The 24,244-nt window shown below is 44.5% G+C and overlaps 1 protein-coding gene across 1 annotated transcript in view; it reads right to left on the reverse strand.

The window, feature by feature from the left end:
- Positions 1 to 8,168, reverse strand: part of LOC135829449 (uncharacterized) — a 66,992-nt gene extending 58,824 nt beyond the window's left edge. Inside the window, exons 1-2 of the mRNA XM_065341853.1 lie at positions 8,050 to 8,168; positions 31 to 99 (exon numbers count right to left, since the gene is read on the reverse strand). Of these exons, the coding sequence (XP_065197925.1) occupies positions 31 to 99; positions 8,050 to 8,166 (186 nt within the window). The 5' untranslated portion in view covers positions 8,167 to 8,168. The remainder of the gene's footprint in view (positions 1 to 30; positions 100 to 8,049) is intronic.
- Positions 8,169 to 24,244: the final 16,076 nt, after the last annotated feature.

Below are 24,244 nucleotides of genomic sequence, written 5' to 3' on the forward strand. Positions count from 1 at the left end.
CTCATAACATGTTCTGCTTTCCCTAATTACCTGAAGAAAACGAAGGTTGTGAGGATGAGCAGTCGCCTTGTCAGCGGCATGTCGAACAATTTCCATTACCTACATTGCCAATAGAACACACAGGAAACACAATGACAGATGTAAAAGTGGGAATAGGGAAGAGGAGAGAATCGTCCGTAGAGAAACATGGTTGGAGTGAAGTGAGGTGGCAGGAAAGACGGTCACGGACAGGGTAGCATGAGCAGAAGAAATACTTGTCTTTGTGGCTATTGACATTATATACGTGTATCCGTAGTACATATACATGTATACCTGTAGGGTCACAGAGAATACTAAGCTAGAATCCCATTACAGGACATCCCGTCCAGCCTTGTTATCAATTTTGCGTCCCATAATGCTTCTTAAATATTAGTGCTGGAGTGCGCGATTCTGTATGAACTCGAACGGCTCTTATCCGGGCTCCTTGGGACTGTGCACTGCCCATATCTCGGATTTTCCCGTATCTCAGGACAGCTCGTCTACCATGTGAGCCTGGATCAGCAAAAACCATCACATGTGTAACATTTTCAAAAAATATTAAGTGCTCCAAATTGCTCCACAACTACTGATATCCAGTCTTAAAGGGGAACTCCACGAAAAAATGAAAATTTGATAGCCTGTAGAGTTTCGGGCGCTGAGTCGAATGGTCTTGGTCCGAAGTCTCTACGAGAAAGCGTTCTTGGGATATTTCAATTTTAGCCACGCCCCACACCAATGTATGTGTGACATCATTGTGGCATGGTGCGAAAATACTTGGATTTTGAATCTCACTTTCTTCAGGACGAAAGTCACTTCAGAAAGTAGTTTGCCAAGTCACCTGAGCCCCTGCAATGCCAAATTGTTGTGTTGTTGGTAGTGCCAGTATCATATCATCCTCCTGGGGTTAGTTTTCTCAGATTCCCAAAGGATGGAGACCTGGCAAAGCGCCGAGATGTTGCAATGCGTCGTGAAAATTTCAAGCCTATTTTCGCAGCACGAGCTATGTTTGCTCGCTGCATTTATGATCCAGAGGGACTTGAGAGCTGAGTTTTGACGAGTACGCCGTCCAGGAAAGCCCTCATCAGTGAAACAGTGCCCTCCGAACCGTGAGCCTCCAGCAAAGCGAACTCAACAAGCTGCAACTGAGAAAGCAGGGCGAGATAGGTTCCATCAGGATCAGAAGAGTACATCACCCCATCAACTCCGACTGCAGCTAGCTGATGAACCCCAGTAACTTTGCGCATACCAGTACTCAAACTGTGCACATCTGTCATCAACTGGGACGCAAACAGACAGACCCCCAGCAAGTACGAAGGTTACAGAACTGTTTGCTTGCGATGTGCAGGCAGCATGCACGACGAACGGTCTCACCAATCCTGCCAAACTGAACCAGTGTAAGTTGATTGCGTGGATATGTCTCTATTTATAACAGCTACCCTACTTCTAGGCATGGTTGCTTGAATATCATATCACTCAGAGCAGTAGTTAGAAGTCTGGACAGCCTAGGAATAGTGCAAGTAAGGTGAAACAAAATTTTTTTACACTCCGAGTTCCACGCTTCATATCACTCAGAGCAGTTGTTAGAAGTCTGGGCAGCCTAGGAATAGTGCAAGTAAGATGAAACAAAAATTTATTACACTCCGAGTTCCACGCTTGCGGGATCACCAGGCCAAAAAAATCTAATTTCGAACAAGGAATGGGTTCTGGTTGTATGCGAAAGAAAAGTAAGTGAAGACTTATTGTGCAAGGAATACAGTGGGAACTACACATATTACACACATGCACTCACACCTTCACCCACATGCGCGCGCGCGTGTGCGTGCACACACAAACACAACAACACGCACACATACGCACCCACATACTCAAACTCCCTCGCACGCACGCTAGCCTAAGGATAGTACATATGCTGTAGTAGTGGTGTACTTAGTGAAATGACTATGTGTACATCTAATGACGCCGCCACTCCACGCCAGAAGACAACAAACATCTGCTGAACATGTTTGCTCCCGTCTCTTATGGGCCACACAGGGAATGAAACGAACAATGCAATTGAGAACAAGAGTCGTCCTGTGCGGTGAAGTTTCCATTTTCTCATACAGCAGTTATTGTCTAAGCAAGTGTGTACAGAGATGTCTTGGTCAGAAAGTACAGATGTCTTACTCTCCTGCCAGAATTTGTGCATAATTTTGGTGTACGCTTGCTTGACCCCACGCTTGTACGTTGCATGCCATGGGACGAGTTTATTGACAAAGTCTATCGCTTGAAACGATAAAGTATGGGTTTGGGTGTGATCGAATGCATCCATGGTGCTCATAAACTGTGTGCAGTGCTCTCTTCACCAACAGAACACTATCATACTTTGCAGATCTTGTACCAATCCAAGGGAAAATGACAAAGACAAAATAATGTGTTTGAGTCATGAATGAAAACTTGTGATAACTACTGGCACTATAGTACAACGTTGTTCGTGCTATGCCTGGCAACAGTAAGTTACACAAAACATTACGCACATCGATCATCACAAGATAAGTCAAGACATACTCGGAGCAAAGAGAAATTAGTTTGTGTCATGCATGAAACTTGTGATAACTACCAGTACAATGTTATTCTTGTGCGACGCCTACTGTAGTGCGCCTGACAATAATAATTTCCCCCCAAAAAATAAGTGTATCATGATGCTGATACGCGATCCTCACAAGACAAGTCAAGGCAAGCTAATTGAGGCTTACCTAATGTCAGACTCTTCTGTCACTGGCATTGACGGCTTCTGCATGTCGAGGTAACCTCGAAGAGCAGTGGTGGGCACAGCCTCATGCAAGGATACGATCTCGTAATCTGCGAGGTCCGCTACGCAAGAAACCTTGGGCCGTCTTGTCGACAGCGACGGCAGCATCCTACCAGCAAAATCATTCCCGCGGGCTGGGCATGGCTATACACTTTTGTCCACGCTCGCACCAGTCAGAGTCCCAAACGAATCAAGTGGCCAAGCTACTCGTCTTCTGTCGGACGCAGCTGCTGAAGTATCTTCTTCCTCAACATTTGTTACACGCGATGGCTGCTCCTCAGCAGAGTATCTGAGCTCCCTGCCCCAGCCATACGCGGCGGTGGGCTGTTGGTCGTCTTCACTGGCCTCGGCATCGCTGCCTTCATTGCTGGGGACAGAGGATTGTTCGGAATCGCTCATCTTCCCTTGAAATACCAACTAAAATTAGTGCTTGTAGATTGGCGAAGAGAAACGACTTTGCCACGATGACGTAGGCAGCCCGTGATGACGTAGCCAAATGGCCGCATGACGTCAGGGCGCGGCCCTCGTTTTTGCAATTTCAAAGTGAAATATCTCAAGAACGCTTCGTCGTAGAGACTTCGGACCAAGACCATTCGACTCAGCGCCCGAAACTCTACAGGCTATCAAAGTTTCATTTTTTTCGTGGAGTTCCCCTTTAAGAAATTTTAGATCAATCACAGCACCGTAAGTGGGCAAATATTGCGGTACACCACACCTCTGTACAAATGTTGGAAGTGGTATTTCTGTGTAAGATACAAGTATGAGAGTTGGTATGTGTCTGATCCTGTTAGGCCATGCCATCACTCAACTGGATGAGAAGGAGGAATTTTATAGTCCTTGGGGGTGTACTCAGACACTTGCTTGTCCAAGTAATTAATTGGCTTCACTGACTATTAACGTATCTAAGGGCATATGACCAAGAGAGTTCCAGGGGCTGATATTGCATATGACCAAAAGAGTTCCAGGGGCTGATATTGCATATGACCAAGAGAGTTCCAGGGGCTGATATTGCATATGACCAAGAGAGTTCCAGCCGCTGATATTGCATATGACCAAGAGAGTTTCAGGGGCGGATATTGCATATGACCAAGAGAGTTCCAGGGGCTGATATTGCATATGACCAAGAGAGTTCCAGGGGAGGATATTGCATATAACCAAGAGAGTTCCAGGGGTTGATATTGCATATGACCAAGAGAGTTCTAGGGACCGATATTGCATATGACCAAGAGAGTTCCAGGGGCTGATATTGTATAATGACCAAGACAGTTCCAGGGGCTGATATTGCATATGACCAAGAGAGTTCCAGGGGCTGATATTGCATATGACCAGGAGAGTTCCAGGGGCTGATATTGCATATGACCAAGAGAGTTCCAGGGGCTGATATTGCATATGACCAAGAGAGTTCCAGGGGCTGATATTGCATATGACCAAGAGAGTTCCAGGGGCTGATAGTGCATATGACCAAGAGAGTTCCAGGGGCTGATATTGCATATGACCAAGAGAGTTCCAGGGGCTGATATTGCATATGACCAAGAGAGTTCCAGGGGCTGATATTGCATATGACCAAGAGAGTTCCAGGGGCTGATATTGCATATGACCAAGAGAGTTCCAGGGCGGATATTGCATATGACCAAGAGAGTTGCAGGGGCTGATATTGCATATGACCAAGAGAGTTCTAGGGGCGGATATTGCATATGACCAAGAGAGTTCCAGGGGCTGATATTGCATATGACCAAGAGAGTTCCAGGGGCTGATATTGCATATGACCAAGAGAGTTCCAGGGGCTGATATTGCATATGACCAAGAGAGTTCCAGGGGCTGATATTGCATATGACCAAGAGAGTTCCAGGGGCTGATATTGCATCCACACCAGGCTCTGTACTGATGCTCTCCAAGCCCTTCACTTCCATGAAAACATATCTGCACACACGGAGTGCAATCCTAGTGGCTGTGACTACTTAGCACACAGGATCATAAGCTACATACTAGTATTAGGTGCAGATACAATCATCGTCATTGTCATTGAGACATTGTTACCTCACTCAACAGGAACATATTTCTGAATTGTTTTGGGAGATGCTGCATGGACCAAAATACATGTTTCAAGGAACAAGTTGCTCAGCGTCCAAGCCAATGAAGCAACTCTTGTCTTGCGCTAGTACTCGTTGCTCTTACAGTCGTGAATCGAGACGCTTTTGCTCTGCATCGTTACTGTCGATATCTGACAAACTTACTAGTGAAGGAGTCGTTCATCGCTCAACAATATCCACTTCGTCGTCATTCTCATCAGCGCTGCTTTCTTCAACACAAAATCTGCAGCCTCGCTGAGTCGCTTTGCGGCAGGAGAGAGTCGTCTTCCGGAGCTCCGCAGCTTTCACTTGACTCCCAGTCATCACCAAAAAAATGTCGTGTCATGATTGGCGTCAACGACGATCGATGCGCGTGCGATGCTCGCGTCCTGCGGTCGTACTTATTCGCCCGCCAAGCACAGGTACGTGGGGTTTCCCAGTCGTGTCTCCTCACTTGCCTGGGGCTTCCCTAGCTAGCTAGTCACTGACAAACAAACACGGGCTTGTCAGGCGGAAGAAAGACTAGTGACAAGAAAAACAGAAAGGTGATGGCTTAGTGGTTAGGTCTGCGACATTTCTTTCGCTCGACTTCACTTTTTGATCAATTTGATATCAAACACAAGCGTTTTCACTCACATAGCAACCGGGTTGTACATGGGCTAGTGGTACACCAGAATGCACGCTCTACGAAGAATACAAGACCACGATGGCAGGTGGGGGAGAGTTGCGCAGTGGAAGAGCAGCAGAGCACGACAGAAAAATGGTGAGTGAAAAATACGTTTTTTACACTCTTTCGCTACGCTCAGCCGTGAAAAAACAACACTTTTTGCTAATCCGGGCTCATTGTATAATACCAGTCTTTGAAGAAGTTTTTTTGGCACATTTTCCGCGTATTCAGGATAAAGAAAATAGTGCATTAATGAAAATGTGTGGATTCCACAGGTGGGCTGTGATAAATTGACACTAGTGTACACGAAAAATAATCCAAACCCCCAAATTCGAAGCAGTTTGGCCATAGGAACTCAAGCTAATGGTGCCCGGTAGAGAGGCGTGCCAGTACCTGAGGCATCCGGATAAAAGACGTTTGAGTGTACTCATTGCTTTTAATATTTGCAACTATTGCACCCTTTCCGCAGTCTTAGTAAACTGCATTGTAGCCATTCATACATTATTGCACTCATTCCAAACACCCACACAAGGACGTTTCTGCTGCGAACGTCACTTTTGGGTCACTAAATGTTTGGGCATAACCTATCATTAGTTTGAACCGGTAACCTGAAACTGAGCCAAGCCTGAATATTTGGTAAATCAAAAGCAGTGTTTGCAGCAGAGAGACAATGTGTGAGTGTCTGGAGGGAATAGAGTGATATTGTGACCTCATTGGTTACGCAAGTTTTCGAATGGCAAATTCAGTGGGACCATTGTCATTAGGTTTAGGCTTGTTTTGGAACTCCACTCTAAATAAAGCCAAACAACAACAACAACTGGAGAAGAAGGTGGAATTTTATAGTCCTTGGGGGTGTACTCAGACACTTGCTTGTCCAAGTAATTCATTGGCTTCACTGACTATAGCGTATCCAACGGCATATGACCAAGAGAGTTCCAGGGGCTGATATTGCATCTGACCAAGAGAGTTCCAGGGGCTGATATTGCATATGGCCAGGAGAGTTCCAGGGGCTGATATTGCATATGACCAAGAGAGTTCCAGGGGCTGATATTGCATATGGCCAAGACATTTCCAGGGGCTTATATTGCATCCACACCAGGCTCTGTACTGATGCTCTCCAAGCCCTTCACTTCCATGAAAACATATTTGCACACACCGAGTTCAATCCTAGTGGCTGTGACTACTTAGCACACAGGATCATAAGCTACATACTAGTACTAGATGCAGATACAATCATAAGTCATTGTTACCTCACCCAACAGGAACATATTTTGAATTGTTTTGGGAGATGCTGCATGGACCAAAATACATGTTTCAAGGAACAAGTTGCTCAGCGTCCAAGCCAATGAAGCAGATCTTGTCTTGCGCGAGAGTCGTTAATCGAGACGCCATTGCTCTGCATAGTCACTGTCGATATCCGACAAACTTACTAGTGAAGGAGTCGTCAACAATATCCACTTCGTCAGCGCTGCTTTCTTCAAAACAAAATCTGCAGCCTCACCGAGTCGCTTTGCGGCAGGAGAGAGTCGTCTTCCGGAGCTCCGCGGCTTTCACTTGACTCCCAGTCATCACCAACAAAATGTTGTGTCATGATTGCCGTCAACGACGATCGATGCGCGTGCGATGCTTGCGCCCTGCGATCGTACTTATTCGCCAGCCAAGCGCAGGTACGTGGGGTTTCCCAGCCGTGTCTCCTCACTTGCCTGGGGCTTGCCTAGCTAGCTAGTAACTGACAAAAAAAACCCGGGCTTGTCAGGTGGAAGAATTACTAGTGACAAGAAAGCCAGAAAGGTGATGGCGTAGTTGTTAGATCCGCAACATTTCTTTCGCTCGACTTCAACGTCACTTTTTGATCAATTTGGTATCAAACACAAGCGATGGCTTTCGCTGTTCCGGGCTCATGTACTTTGACAGTTTTTGAAGAAGTTTTTTTTTGGCACATTTTCCGCGTATTCAGGATAAAAAAATAGTGCGTTGATGAAAATGTGTGGATTCCACAGGTGGGCAGTGATAAATTGACACTAGTGTACACGAAAAATAATTCAAACCCCCTAATTCTAAGCAGTTTTGCCATAGGAACTCAAGCTAAAGGTGCCCGGTAGAGAGGCGTGCCAGTGTCTGAGGCGTCCGGGTAAGAGACATTTGAGTGACTCATTGCTATTAATATTTGCAACTATTGCATCCTTTTCCGCAGTCTTAGTAAACTGCATTGCAGCCAATTATACATTATTGCACTCATTCCAAACACCCACACAGGGACGTTTCTGCTGCGAACGTCACTTTTGGATCACTAAATGTTTGGGCATAACCCATCATTAGTTTGAACCAGTTACCTGATACTGAGTCATGCCTGAATATTTGGTGAATCAAAAGCGGTGTTTGCAGCAGGGAGACAATGTGTGAGTGTCTGGAGGGAATAAAGTGATATTGTTACCTCATTGGTTACGCAAGTTTTCGAATGGTAAATTCTTTTTGATGTATTTTCTTTTCTTCTAAGTTGCGCTTACCTTCTTCTGCTCCTCTGGGTACTTGCTCTCAAGATGGCGGATAATTGCCCTTAGTCTAGCCGCAGGCTGAGCAAGCCAGCTCTTATTACTTGCTACTGCAGAGTCTAGGCATGTCATGTTGTCCTGGTAGAATGAACAATGGTCAATCAACAAGAAAGTAAAACAGACCTCTTAGTAAACATTGCACTTAGCTTTGTAAACCAGAACAAAAGTTGATTGTGAATACTTTGCAGATTCAAGAAACTAAAGACTTTTCTAATGCTCGTTCTGAGAATTATCACAACTCCCATTAACCCTTTGAGAGCCGCCCCATACTTGAATGTGTAGAATTCTACACACTCGACTGTGAGACTTCAACAGGCTGTAACTTGGTCAAAACTAGCTCAAATTCAACCATCCAAATATCTATGTTGAAGAGAAAACTCTCAGCGTGCCGTAGAACCCATCCGGGAAGCGCTGCGAACAACGGCTCCTGAGATTATAACACATTATAATAGCGGAGCCAAACTATGTCTTGTGATCAGAAAATTAAATTAAAAAAATTAAATTAAATTAAATCAGAAAATTGTACAATTTATTTAATGCATACTTCAAGTATGGTATTGGTCAGAGAAAATAATGTAATTCGTCATTGATTGACTCGCCTTGTTGAGTTGTACTTAGACCGGCTTGTCAAATGGTCTTACCAATCTCCTTATCATCCTGTAATCTTTCGACGTTCTTTGCTCCCGAGGGATATACCTCGTGCAAATCTTTGTTTCGTTTTCTTCCCCTCATTGGACCATTCCACACGTAAGACTTCCAACTGATATATGAAGGTTGGTGTTTTTCAATTTGTAGATTCATTGGAACTAGGTGTCACGTCGTTCAATGTCTCAGTACTTCTGTCAGTTTAGCATCTTGTTGTCACACTATCTGAATGTTTATGCAGTATCCCTGCCTTGCTTGATTGTAGCTGACTATTGCAGTATCCCTGCCTTGCTTGATCGTAACTGACTATTGCAGTATCCCTGCCTTGCTTGATTGTAGCTGACTATTGTAGTATCCCTGCCTTGCTTGATTGTAGCTGACTATTGCAGTATCCCTGTCTTGCTTGATTGTAGCTGACTATTGCAGTATCCCTGCTTTGCTTGATTGTAGCTGACTATTGTAGTATCCCTGCCTTGCTTGATTGTAGCTGACTATTGTAGTATCCCTGCCTTGCTTGATTGTAGCTGACTATTGTAGTATCCCTGTCTTGCTTGATTGTAGCTGACTATTGCAGTATCCCTGCCTTGCTTGATTGTAGCTGACTATTGCAGTATCCCTGTCTTGCTTGATTGTAGCTGACTATTGCAGTATCCCTGCCTTGCTTGATTGTAGCTGACTATTGTAGTATCCCTGCTTTGCTTGATTGTAGCTGACTATTGCAGTATCCCTGCCTTGCTTGATTGTAGCTGACTATTGTAGTATACCTGCCTTGCTTGATTGTAGCTGACTATTGCAGTATCCCTGCCTTGCTTGATTGTAGCTGACTATTGCAGTATCCCTGCCTTGCTTGATTGTAGCTGACTATTGCAGTATCCCTGTCTTGCTTGATTGTAGCTGACTATTGCAGTATCCCTGCTTTGCTTGATTGTAGCTGACTATTGTAGTATCCCTGTCTTACTTGATTGTAGCTGACTATTGTAGTATCCCTGTCTTGCTTGATTGTAGCTGACTATTGCAGTATCCCTGCCTTGCTTGATTGTAGCTGACTATTGCAGTATCCCTGTCTTGCTTGATTGTAGCTGACTATTGCAGTATCCCTGCCTTGCTTGATTGTAGCTGACTATTGTAGTATCCCTGCTTTGCTTGATTGTAGCTGACTATTGCAGTATCCCTGTCTTGCTTGATTGTAGCTGACTATTGCAGTATCCCTGCTTTGCTTGATTGTAGCTGACTATTGTAGTATCCCTGCCTTGCTTGATTGTAGCTGACTATTGTAGTATCCCTGCCTTGCTTGATTGTAGCTGACTATTGTAGTATCCCTGTCTTGCTTGATTGTAGCTGACTATTGCAGTATCCCTGCCTTGCTTGATTGTAGCTGACTATTGCAGTATCCCTGTCTTGCTTGATTGTAGCTGACTATTGCAGTATCCCTGCCTTGCTTGATTGTAGCTGACTATTGTAGTATCCCTGCTTTGCTTGATTGTAGCTGACTATTGCAGTATCCCTGCCTTGCTTGATTGTAGCTGACTATTGTAGTATCCCTGCCTTGCTTGATTGTAGCTGACTATTGTAGTATCCCTGCCTTGCTTGATTGTAGCTGACTATTGTAGTATCCCTGTCTTACTTGATTGTAGCTGACTATTGCAGTATCCCTGTCTTGCTTGATTGTAGCTGACTATTGCAGTATCCCTGCCTTGCTTGATTGTAGCTGACTATTGTAGTATCCCTGCTTTGCTTGATTGTAGCTGACTATTGCAGTATCCCTGCCTTGCTTGATTGTAGCTGACTATTGTAGTATCCCTGCCTTGCTTGATTGTAGCTGACTATTGTAGTATCCCTGCCTTGCTTGATTGTAGCTGACTATTGTAGTATCCCTGTCTTACTTGATTGTAGCTGACTATTGCAGTATCCCTGCCTTGCTTGATTGTAGCTGACTATTGCAGTATCCCTGCCTTGCTTGATTGTAGCTGACTATTGTAGTATCCCTGCTTTGCTTGATTGTAGCTGACTACTGTAGTATCCCTGCCTTGCTTGATTGTAGCTGACTATTGTAGTATCCCTGCCTTGCTTGATTGTAGCTGACTATTGCAGTATCCCTGCCTTGCTTGATTGTAGCTGACTATTGTAGTATCCCTGCCTTGCTTGATTGTAGCTGACTATTGCAGTATCCCTGCCTTGCTTGTTTGTAGCTGACTATTGCAGTATCCCTGCCTTGCTTGATTGTAGCTGACTACTGCAGTATCCCTGCCTTGCTTGATTGTAGCTGACTAGTGTAGTATCCCTGCCTTGCTTGTTTGTAGCTGACTATTGCAGTATCCCTGCCTTGCTTGATTGTAGCTGACTGCTGTAGTATCTCTGCCTTGCTTGATTGTAGCTGACTATTGTAGTATCCCCGCCTTGCTTGATTGTAGCGTATCCCCGTATGTTATCATTTGTAGTTTGTTGCCTATAAAAGCTGCTGTTCATTTCTGTCATCACAATATTTTTTAACATAATAAACCAGGTGGTGTACGTGAGGAAGTCTAAGTAAAAGTTAATAAGTATTAAGCACTGTGCCTCCACTCGGCTACCTGTTACATTTTATTATCTCGTTACATTGGTGGATCATGGTCAAAATTTGTAACATTTTGGCCCCTACTCTTTAACATGAAAATATTGTTTCGCCACCCAAGATTAAAATTTTATTACTGTTATCAACACATTGTCTCACCGTCTTCCTAACTTTGCACAATACTCACCATGTATCTATCTCACACATCGCTAGCGTTATCGTTCTTAACCAATAACAATTGTTGCTGTTTTGACACATTCATTTTCTGGTTTCTGAATGCATACATTCTTAGCTTGTTTCCCATGTTCATTTAGTCACGACTTTCCACTCATGATTGTGACAAGAAAACGTTCTGGACTTAAAGGGGAACTCCGCGAAAACATAAAATTTAAATCCTGTAGAGTTTCGGGCACTGAATCGAATGGTCTTGGTCCGAAGTCTCTACGAGAAAGCGTCCTTGAGATATTTCAATTTCATCGCCAAGTCGCCTGAGCCCGTGCGATGCCAAAATGTTGTGTTGTTGGTTGTGCCAGTATCACATAATCCTCCTGGGCTTAGTTTTCTCAGTTTCCCAAAGGATGGAGACCTGGCAAAGCGCCGAGATGTTGCAATACGTCGTGAAAATGTCAGTCGATTTTCGCAGCACGAGCTATGTTTGCTCGCTGCATTTATGATCCAGAGGTACTTGAGAGCTGAGTTTTGACGAGTACGCCGTCCAGGAAAGCCCTCATCAGTGTACCAGTGCCCTCCGAACCATGAGCCTCCAGCAAAGCGAACTCAACAAGCTGCAACTGAAAGCAGGACGAGGTACGTATACTCAGGATCAGAAGAGTACATCACCCCATCAACTCTGACTGCAGCTAGCTGATGAACGATATTATCCCGATTATGTTGCGCATACCAGTACTCAAACTGTGTACATCTGTCATCAACTGGGATGCAAACAGACAGACTCCCAGGAAGTACGAAGGTTACAGAACTGTTTGCTTGCGATAGCAGGCAGCATGCACGACGAACTGTCTGACCAATCCTGCCAAACTAAACCGGCGTAAGTAACAGTTGATTGTGTGGATATGTCTCTATTTATAATAGTTACTCTACTTTTAGGCATGGTGGCATCACTATCATATCACTCAGAGCAGTTGTTAGAAGTCTGGACAGCCTAAGAAAAGTGCAAGTAAGGTGGAACACAAAATTAATGTATTACAACTCCGAGTTCCACGCTTGCGGAATCACCAGGCCCAAAAATTCTAATGTCGAACGGGGAATGGGTTCTGGTTGTATGCGAAGGAAAAGTAAGTGAATAACTATTGTGCAAGGAATACAGTGGGAACTACACATACACATGCACTCACACCTTCACCCACTTGCACGTGCGCATGTGCTTGCACACACACACAAACACAGCAACACACACACACACATACACACACACACATACTAAACTCACTCGCACGCACGCTAGCCTAAGAATAGTACATATGCTGTAGTAGTAGGTATATCACCGTATTTTTTCTTTCATAGTAAACCAGGAAAACTGTTTGTTTTCGGGAAGAACTACAGTAGAGGAGATAGCACAGAAAATTTGGATGAAAAAATATTGAAGGGTACCAGAGATATGAGGCGTCAAAGTCATACGCCAACCTTCATCATGATGTGTTCAGAATGCCATACTGCTGTGGCACCAACAGGGTTTTCCGGAATCGCTTGCAACATTACAATATTGTCAGAATGCTATGAAAGCTGGCTTGTAGGTGCAATATAGGTGCAATACAGGTTGGTTAGTCCTAATGTTGACAAAAATATAATATTTCGGCAAGCGATGACCAATGAGAACGAGCGCGGTGGATGTAGCAACAACCATAGGAAGAATGCTAAATCCATTGAACACGAGTTCCATTTCTATGAAATTGAAGTGAGCACTGCTGGCTATGGTTGTATTATACATGTACAAAATTTAATAATAAATACAGTAGTTTGGTCTTCAGATGCCCAACTTTACTGCGGCTGTCACACAGACTTGATCAATCATGTATATGTACTAGTACATGTACATTTACATGTAAAATGCACAATAGTGAAATATGCGTACAATCCAATCACTGACGCGATCCATTTCAGAGCAGCACTTTCTTTCTGGTTTCAAGGCGAAGAGTCGAATACAAAATCATAGCTCACTTTGTTGCAATAGCGAAAGTCTCCGTCAGGTGCAATCTTTCACTAGGGCCAACAAATCAAATCACCACTCCTAGCGCTTGAACATATTGGGTCCAGAAATTCATTCATTTTGGGCGACTAGGAGGTGAAAGTCTTGAAAGTGGATGAAGAGCGATCCCCAGCTTGAGAAGAAAGCACTATTCTACATAATGCGAGGTCGCTGAACACGATGGTGGGTGTTTCCTGGCCGTGTACTTCCTCCAAACAGATGAAAAATCCAATTGAAAACTACACTCCTCACAACAAAAAGCTCAAAGTACAGTTGCCCACGCAAGTGCGGCACCAAAACGAGCTGGAAGACCCCAGCTATCAAACGCACCAACTTTCAACCTTGAAAAAGAAAGCAGGACAAAGCAGTTGGAAAAAAACTGGAGCGAAGTCCATGGTGCCACCGCTACCATACTAATGTACGTGACCCGCGTGAAGGCTGTTTTCAGCTGATTTGTCACGTGACTGAACTCCCTAGTAGTAGTGGTGTCGCCAGTGAAACGACTATGTGTACATCTAATGACGCGGGATGAGGGAATGAAACAAACAACGCAATTTAGAACAAGAATCGTCCTGTACGGCGAAGTTTCCATTTTCTCGTACTGTTGTGCACCCTCTGGTTCTCTGAAGTATCAGGAACGAACGACCACACGGCACGAGGACAACTATTCATTCTCAACAGTATATTTTGACTTCCATTGAATCTAACTAACACTAATAACACCAGCTATTTATAGCATGCAAAAACAGTGTACATGTATACTCAAAGCATACACATGTAAAACATGACATGACAGCGTATACAGGAAAACGCACACAGCGCAAATAGCGTACGCCATGCAGCAAACATTAGCAGTACGGCGGAGTCGAGATACAACATCGCAACGAATACAATGTCATAAGCCAGAAGGCCTTTCCCACTTGAGAACTGGTGGTTTGTAACACTTAATAGTATATTGTCTAAGCAAGTGTGTTTTCTCAACAGTCTTTTCGCCATGCAGGTATATCACAGCGCCATGCCAAAATACATTCTGAAACGCATTCGTTTCTCAATTCTGGGGATGATTGGACGCGCACATCTCGCAGCTCTTGACGACATCAATGTCAACCGTCGCCACAGCACAAACAAAAAGACTGCGATAGGAAGGTATAAAGTCCAGTTCTCAAAGCATAAAGAAGACTATGTGGCCAAATAGATAATTATACGAAAGAAAGAGTTATGAGATTATTGTCAAGCTCATGTGTGAGGTGGTAGCAGTTGCAAATGGCAACCTCGATGGTCCTGCCTTGGAGAAGCGCATTTCCCTGCCTAATCTCGGGTGGAAGCCTCCTGAGAAGGCTGAGGTGGATATCTTTGCCTGATGGTATTCACAACACAGGCTGGAAGACGACAACGAACGTGCTTGCCCAATTTGCTGTGTACATACAGTGTGTACTGCCTGTGTGCCGCATAGCGTAGAGATCTACAGAAACATAGAATGTCATAGAGAGTGTGTATGCTGAGTGCTTGTACACATACCACATTGCTGGACCGTAATAATTATTATGGTTAAGTGACTATACTATAGTCAAATACTCATTTACTCTACATATGCACTGTATTACACCTACCGGTACCTACCTGCACATTCAGTGCGCGCGCCATAATAATTTAGTGTCCACTGGTACAAAGATGGAGGTTCTTCTAGAATTTCCAATAATTGCTGATTTCAAATTTAATTCCAATGATCTGGTGGATGAATTCTGATTAGGACACGTTCAATTACCTACTAGTACAGAGATGTCGTGGCCAGAAAGTACAGAATCTGATGTCTTACTCTCCTGCCAGAATTTGTGCATTATTTTGGTGTACGCTTTCTTGACCCCACGCTTGTACGTTGCATGATATGGTATACTAGAGAACGGGTGTATTGGCAAAGCCTATCGCGTGAAACAATAAAGTATGGGTTCGGGTGTGATCAAAGGCACCCATGGTGCTCATAAGCTGTGTGCAGTGCTCTCTTCAGCAACAGAACACTACCATACTTTGCAGATCTTGTACCAATCCAAGGGATAACGAAAGATAAAATTGATGTGTTTCAGTCATGCATGAAAATGTGTTTTAACTACTAGCACTATAGTACAACGTTTTTTGTGCTACGCCTGACAAAAATAAGTAAGTTACACGCAAAACATTACGCGTAACGATCCTCACAAGACAAGTCAAGACATACTCGGAGCAAAGCTAAATTGTTTTGTGTCATGCATGAACTTGTGATAACTACCAGTACAATGTATTTCTTGTGCGAAGCCTACTGTAGTGCGTCTGACAACAAGAAATTTCTCCAAAAAAATAAGCGTATCATATAGACGCACGATCCTCACAAGACAAAGTCAAGACAAACTTATTGAGGCTTACCTAATGGCAGACTCTTCTGTCACTGGCATTGGCGGCTTCTGCATGTCGAGATAACCTCGAAGAGCAGTGGTGGGCACAGCCAACTGCAAGGTTACAATCTCGTAATCTGTGAGGTCCGCTACGCAAGAAACCTTGGGCCATCTTCTCCACAGTGACGGCAACATACTACCAGAAAAATCATTCCCGCAGGCTGGGCAGGACGATACACCCTTGTCCACGTTCGCACCAGTCGAAGTCCCAAACGATTCGAGATTCTGGTGGCCAAGCTACTCGTCTTCTGTCAGACAAAGCTGCTGAGGCATCTTCTTCCTCAACATTTGTTACACGCGATGGCAGCTCCTCAGCAGAGTATCTGGGCTCCCTGCCCCAACCATATGCGGCGGTGGGTTGATGGTGGTCTTCACTGACAACAGCATCGCTGCCTTCATTGTTGGGTGTAGAGAATTGTTCGGAATAGCTCATCTTTCCTTGAAATTGTACTTCAAAGTATACTAAAATAATGCACCTAGATTCAGACCGTGCCACAATGACGTAGGCAGGCCGGGATGACATAGCTTAATGGCCACATGATGTCATGGCGTGGCCCCAGTTTTTGCAATTGCAAAGTGAAATATCTCAAGAACGCTTTGTCGTAGAGACTTCGGACGAAGACCATTCGACTCAGCACCCGAGACGCTACAGGATATGAAAGTTTCATGGAGTTCCCCCTTAAAACATCTTTGGTTGCAATGTTTATGATATGAGTGCGCACTTGATTCCATTCATCGCCATATTATGATTGTTATTTCCACGCTGCCAATTTAACTAAAAGTTTGACTTACATATCTCCAGGCAAGAAGATCTGAACCCTTTTGAAGCAGAAATTCTATAACCTCCGGATTGCCGTATTCACAGGCTGAGTGCAATGGTGTTTCTTGAAGCTGGAGTAGGGAGAGGTGAGAACGTTGGAGATATTTCGTTTTGGGGAAACAACAAGAGGAGGGACACAGAGACAAACGACCACATCATTGATCACGGCAAGAGAGAGAGTGAGAGAGAGAGAGAGAGAGAGAGAGAGAGAGGGAGAAGGAGAGTGAGCAAGGGAGAGAGCTAAAATGTAGATAAAAGGCCTGAGTGCGTATGACCAATACAGATGCACAAGCAGCTGCTATACAGGAACTCGTCAAGCTTTGTGTACTGGGTGCAGATCAGCAAGAGAAAGGATTTACTAAGAAACAGTGTACGGAAGATGGGGACCTAACAGTTTGTTCAGGTTCTGAACAGAGTACTACTACTAGTAATCAGGAAATGTCATGCATCATAAGAGACCATGTCTGAGAATACCAACATATGTGTAGAAGCTGATCTGTCCTTTCATTTTGCTCACACTCCCGGAGGTAGGTTCCCTTTGGGGTGTATATCGACCGTCCTAAGCCCTTGGAAAAGCTTCCTTTAAAAGTTAGAACCTCAACACAATGCGAACCAAGGAACATAATTCCCCCCCCCCCCCCCCCCCCCAATAAGATGTCGGGATAATCCCTTCGGGAGCCCTTCTGGCTTCACCATACCGTAGTTCCGCGCATATAAGCCCATGGGCCTTTATCCGGATATAAGCCCACCTCCGTTTATAAGCCCATGGGCTAATAAACAGACCCAAACACCGTAGTACAGCATGTCAGTGCAGACTACATTGCCAGTACCGGTACCTACAGTAGGCGGACAACCGCGCACGGACTTGTACTTTTTCGCGTGCCAGCTGCCTTCAAAATTCGAATATAGGCCCAGAGCTAAAAAGCAAACCATTATATTTTTCCCAGAAAATGCATTATTTCGTATATTAGCCCCTGGGCTTATATGCGCGGAACTACGGTAGCAGGGAGGTACTGCCGTTTGGTGACTCAGCATTTATGGAGGTTAGTGTCCTTGCAATCGAATAGCATCTGGCCAGGAGGAGGATACGCAAAGCTATACAAAATCGGGACATGGGCCCGAGAATAAATGACAACGCAGGATTGAACCTCCTGTAAAGGCATTCCATTCCTGGCACAAATTACTGGCCCAGTACTTGCTTCTCCCGGATAGTGAATTCTTTTTCTCCTTCCATACACTGCTGTTGCCAGCACCTGCAATCATATACACATGCTCATATTTGTAAAAAGTAAAAAGAACCAAGAAACTACAAGTTGCACTATAATGTCCACTAACACCCTCAGTTACTAAACAATCAGCTCATGCGATAACATTGCTAGCCAGTTAGTTGTAGAACGTCAGTACCATCGGTCAGTGTCGTGCAATGTTATCGCATGAGCTGATTGTTTAGTAACTGGTGGTGTTAGTGGACATTATAGTGTAATTTGCAGCTTCTTGGTCCTTTTTACTTTTTATAAAATAATCCTTGACTCTCCATCCGAGTTCATACAATACATATACATGCATATATTCTGCTTGCTGCATGTGGAATGTTTTACAGTTGTCACGTATCATGCTATTGCTGTACCAGTTTTGTGTTTGTTTCTGATGTTTCCTCAACCACTTTTTCTCTCTCCCCATAGTTCATGCATGTATGAATATTATCTCCCCACAGCACTGTTCATTATCAAACCTTTCCCAATAGTGCCTGTACAGTCTATATCCAGCCCACTGATAATGGTGCATAGCCACTCCGTTTTATGTGATTATCAGCACTGCTTGTTGTACTGTTGTGCATTATCATACTACTACGCATTCGTTCCTCATGTTGTATTCACGTCAGCTGACGTCTGATGCACGTAGTTGCGGACACTGTACTGCTTTCATTCCTCACGTTGTATTCACGTCTGATGCGCGGAGTCGCGTACACTGCTTGTTGTTGTTGTAGAAGTTTATTTAACGTCGCACCACAAACAGGCGATTTCGCCTCCTTTGATACACGTGGACGACAGAAGGAGTGAGAGAGAGGGGGGGGGGGACAGAAGTATGGAGAGAGGAAGGGTAGAAATAAATAAGCAATCAACCTCAGGGCTACACCAAAGCAAAAACGGAATGGGAACATACTATAAACAAAATAGCTTCATACATTATTGCAAAACACGTTTACTATTCTTCAGTCCGCTATACCACAGAAACACACCAGCCGAAAAGCATTTAAACGGAGCCATGATGCGCTTTTAGCAGGGCACAGAACTGAAGGTGGCTGGGCTCGGAACGGAGATCAGGCGGGAGCTGGTTCCACATGACTGCGCCGATGAACTGCATGGTCGCTCGACCCGCAGGACCGGGCCAAAAAATGGTACTCGAACGAGGTGATGTGCTGCTCCCCGAGTGCGGTCACCAGTAACTCTCACGAAGAAGCTGGTGAAGAGGGAGCTAGCTCGGGAGAACAGACAACGACGGACAAAGATGCTTTCACTTGTCATGTTGTATTCACGTCTGATACGCGTAGTCGCGTACACTGCTTTCACTTCTCATGTTGTATTCACGTCTGATGCGCGTAGTCGCATACACTGCTTTCCACTTCGCATGTTGTATTCACGTCTGATGCGCGTAGTCGCGTACACTGCTTTCGCGCGATCTTTTGATTTGAAAGTTTTTTTGAACCTCCGCTTCTGCTTCGAGAGAGGCAGAACTTGCCTTTGTACTGTAAGATGATTTCCAGCAGAGTCAGAGTAAAACATTATAATACAGTCTTCTAAAACAACGAGTCGTGTGCTATCCGCAGGCATGTTCGAGTAAGAACAGTGCCCATGCCCAAATTCATTCTTGATGTCCTTTTTGCTATTATCATTTCTGATGATGGGTATTTTATGACGGAAACAATAAAATATTTTCCTGATATGATTCTACGTGAGCCAGTGCTGCTCACAATCCACTTTCACTAATGAAGGTGAGTGACGCGTCCTACAGGTTCCTACATCTAGTAGTTGTTTGCTTTACAAAACCGTATTACGTTCTGTCCTAGGATTCCTATTTCATGTGTATTAGGCCACACCAGGTTATTTCTATGTTTCATGTCACCGCGCGCGTATCTTTTCAAATAGTTCATGTTGTGTTCCCCTGGTGCCACGCAGGTGTCCCTTGTGGGACAAGACAAAGACTGATCATCTACAACGAGCATGCGTGTAATAGATGAGAGAGAGACAATAAGGAGAGGGACAATACGTCGACAAACACTATAGTAACATCTCCCTTTCCTGGCAAGAAGGGGGGGGGGGGGCAGAGACAGAAACGACGTATATATACATTATGTCCTTTTCCCCGGAAGAAAAAAGTACAAGGAAAATACTATATATTTAAAAAGTGCAAATCAACGAGATTGAGCGACGAGCTAGGGCCTACACAACATACGGTAAGTAGCAGGGCATGCCTAGCATTTGCACAGCTACACTTTTGTTTGAAACAATTAAAGAAGAATTTCGAGGCAAAAAATGAAGAGATCGAGAGTGAATAAAGAAGCACGCGCGTCCAGGACTCTCACGTTTGGCAAGGCCATCGCAGAGAGGTACAACGTCTGGTTAGACTACAGCGACAGTAAGAACAAGATGTTACTGCGTGAGAATGTCTGCACGTCTGGTGTTCAGCGATGTACGATTGAGAATGTACATATACCGCAAGTGAACAGGTCAAAACAAAACAAATGAAACACAAAGAGAAAATGAGCTAGAGCTAACCATGCGCCTGACAGTTCCTTCCTTCATGAGTCAGAGTCGATCCGGAATGCTCAAGGTCGAGGCACGTACATACCGTGACACCTCTATCTCTACCAGACGGATCGGTTGAGCACGGCATGGGGACATGGCGATCAGTGCTCAACAGCAGGCTTATCGAAGCTGCCAAGAAATAGAGCATGCAGGACGACAAACTGGCTGGACAGGGACGATGGTCAGGAGAGACAAGGAGCAGTGGCGTGACAGCTGATGAAGAATAGAGTTCACGAGGAGAACAAAACAAGTAGAGCGTAGTGCATGCCGGGCATGACTGGACTGACATTTAGTGTTAATAAGACTGACGACGACGACACATGACGATGACGACGATGACGAGACTGTCCCGGAGCTGGGGATGCTCGAACTGCTGGCTAGAGGCGGAGGGTTCTTTCCTAATTCTACAGGTGTAGGAACCACAGCTGCCACTATGTTGTGTTCGCTTGGTGCCACGCAGGAGTCCCTTGTGGGTCAAGACAAAGACGGATGTAATTACAATGAGCACGCGTATAATAGATGAGAGAAAGGCAATACGGAGAGGGACAATACAGCGACAAACACTATACGCAACAGTTGACAAGAAAAGAAAAAAAACACCCAGATGAGTTACTCGATGGCTGTTCTGGTGAACATTCTCTAGCCAGTATCAAAACAAAGGTTATCAGCTTCTCGATAATCTTGCACGGCGATGGTACTACAGTAGAGAGTGTGACTGTGCGAGCGATGAAAATTCTATTTTTCCGAGCCGTACGGTAGGGCCTGTTCAACAAGCGAGCAGAGATTCCAGGGTGTCAAGGACTCCGAGATTTTCCTGGACCGTGATGGAGAGGAATTCTACCGAACTCATGTCAAAGTACAGAATGAGCCATCCATGAAGCTTGTTGCCCCATCGCTCCAGCCCAGTCTGCCAACTGTACTGTGGAGACTTTTTTTCGTTTTGGATAAGAGATACTGTGAAACTGGAAAGTCCAACTACCAAAACTTTTAACGTTTTTGTAATTTTGGCATGATAACGTGCAGAAAATTTAACGATGGCTACCTGGCTACCCATCTGTATGTTTTTTTGAAATAACGAAAAATAATTGGTCGTTAAAACATTTGACATTGTGACTCGTTAGACTTTCCGGTTTTACAGTAGTTCAGTAGTGCAGCTATTCTGTGTGCAACATGGCTCAGTACACATAGAATGGAGTTTTGTTTTTTTCCTCCATTTCTGTTTTTCCCCTCCCATATGCGTGCCTTTTCCAGGAATATTCCGATGCGAAAGAATACTTCCTCCGCGTCATCGAAATTGTCGCAGTTTGACTAGTGATTTTACTGACAACTCCATAAGCTAAGTCGTACAAAAATTATTGATCATAGTCTGAAGTCACATACACCAGCTTCTCCGGAGTACCACAGGGGTCAGTTCTCGGGCCTCTGTTTTTTGTTCTCTACGTCCGTGACATTGCGAAAGAGCTGTCCCCATACAAAGTTGTGTCCCTGCAATTTGCAGACGATATCTCAATTAGATCTAGCGACATGAGCACGGATGAGGTGTCCCAAAATCTCTCAAGTGCTGTCCAGCACCTCGCCGATTGGCTTAGGAACCGCGGTCTTATCTTGAATGAAACGAAGACACAGGTCATGTCGATATTGCCAGTACAATCTCAAACATTTGACTTGCAAGTGCAATGTAATGGACTGCCTCTGCCACCTGTTTGCTCTGTGAAATATTTAGGTCTCCACCTTGATGCGGACATGAGCTGGAACACCATGGTCGACCACGTCGCAAGGGGTGTCGCGTCAAAAGTTGGCGTGCTCAGACGATACGCTACATTCCTGCCTTTTCAATGTCGCATAGCCTATTCTCGTTCTTTCATTTGATCACACTTTATGTATGCCGCTTCTGCTTACTTACCATTTCTCACGGCGTATCAAAGTCGACAGCTTAATGGGCTCTTCAGGCATGCTGTACGCACAGTCTGTAGGGTACCTCCGCGGACACCCAAAAGGCAATATTCTTACACGCATGACCATCCAAACATTGACCACATACACCAACATGCACCTTCTGGTTTTTATCTGGCGTTGTCTCCATGACTCCTCTAACATCAGTATGTTGTTCGCAAACTTTTTCACCCGCAGTAATTCCACTCAAACTCGTTGTGGGCACAGCAATTTACTGATTGTCCCAGCCAACCCAACTGCATACCTTGCCAAACGTGTTACCTATGCTTGGACCATCTTATGGAACCTGCTCCCCACTGTGGTCAGGCAAGAAAGAAAACGCAATCGCTTTAAGTCAATGGCTCTTGCCTTTTTGCTTGCCAGATAAATAAGCCTCTTTATAAATGTTGTATGCACTGCTCTTTCCGTTATTTTTTTCATATGAAAGTCGCAACTCCTGTTTTGAGTGGTTTTTCTTCTTTCTTTTTCTTTCCCTACTAGTTGCTGTTACACTCACTGATCCTTATGCACAGATCTACAGCATTCCCTCACTAGTGGGACCATTGTTATTAGGCTAGGGTCTGTTTTGGACTTTCCACTCTAAATAAAGGATACAAACAAACAAACAAAGTCTAGAGTAACGTTCCAGGACAGTAAGGCTGAAAGGTTCACACGGAGATGAAGGTGTCGCTGACGTAAATTGCCGAAAGGTTTTTTTGCCAGGAAGGTTGTAAGTTGGTCGCGCCTCATGTCAAATGCTTTGACTTTCTCCACAGCACAACAGCTGCTATGCTTGTCGTCTGCTGGCTCTGGATGATTTCTACTTCACCACCAACACAGTAAGAATACACAATCGTTGCGAGGTCGTTTGAGTACCGTCGGCAGAATCACCTCGAACTTGTAATGAACTTTTTTTTTAGCCGTGGGATGCCCATTCAATTTAGCTGTGTGGTCACTGCTCATGCAGGTAAGTGTACTATCACGTCGAACGTGCACCCTTTTTCAGCATCACTGGTAGATTCACTCAGTATCTGCACATGCATCACTAGCTCTACACTACTGTGTACACGCAGAGTCTACACGGCCCTTGCAGGTACAGTACTGACTGTCTCAGCATTCCTTGCATGCATTAGTTTGCTGATCCCCCTCGATGTTTCTCCAAGCGCTGCTGCTTTTTCCACGAAGTCATTCTCACCCCAGCTCAGGTAAAACAATGATCAGTTTTTGAGTGAATGGCTATACTAGTAAGCATGAGAAATGTGCAGATTGCAATGCCTGACTGATCTTAGTGAGTAGAAAGTACCATCGCAGGAACATCAGCGAAGACATTGCGTCTAGTTCAAAATTTTCAGTTTCCAGCGACAGAAAATGGAACTTTGCTGTCACCCTATACTGATGACTATCGTCTATGTCCGATTCCTTAACTGTGGTACAACTGCTGGTGATTATATACCCCGTTTTATTTCAAAAGTCAAACTGCGACAATTTTGATGACGCGTAGGAGGTAATTAACTTGATGTGACTTTTTTCTCATTTTTTCTAAAACAAAGCCAAGTTCGCGTACATTTTCGCAATTAACGCATCCAGTTTAGAAGACATTTCACATGAGGTATCAAGCGTTTTTCTTCCCTTTCTCTCCAGGATTATACAGGGAATGGCTGAAATGAAAATACTACAACATATAGCGAAAATGTCCTGAGATATAACTCTCGTGACAAGGTTGAGTTCTCAGAAGGAGATATGATATAACAACAACAGCGTAGT

The sequence above is a fragment of the Sycon ciliatum genome, chromosome 13 (assembly GCF_964019385.1).
Source record: "Sycon ciliatum chromosome 13, ocSycCili1.1, whole genome shotgun sequence".
Lineage (NCBI taxonomy): Eukaryota > Metazoa > Porifera > Calcarea > Leucosolenida > Sycettidae > Sycon > Sycon ciliatum.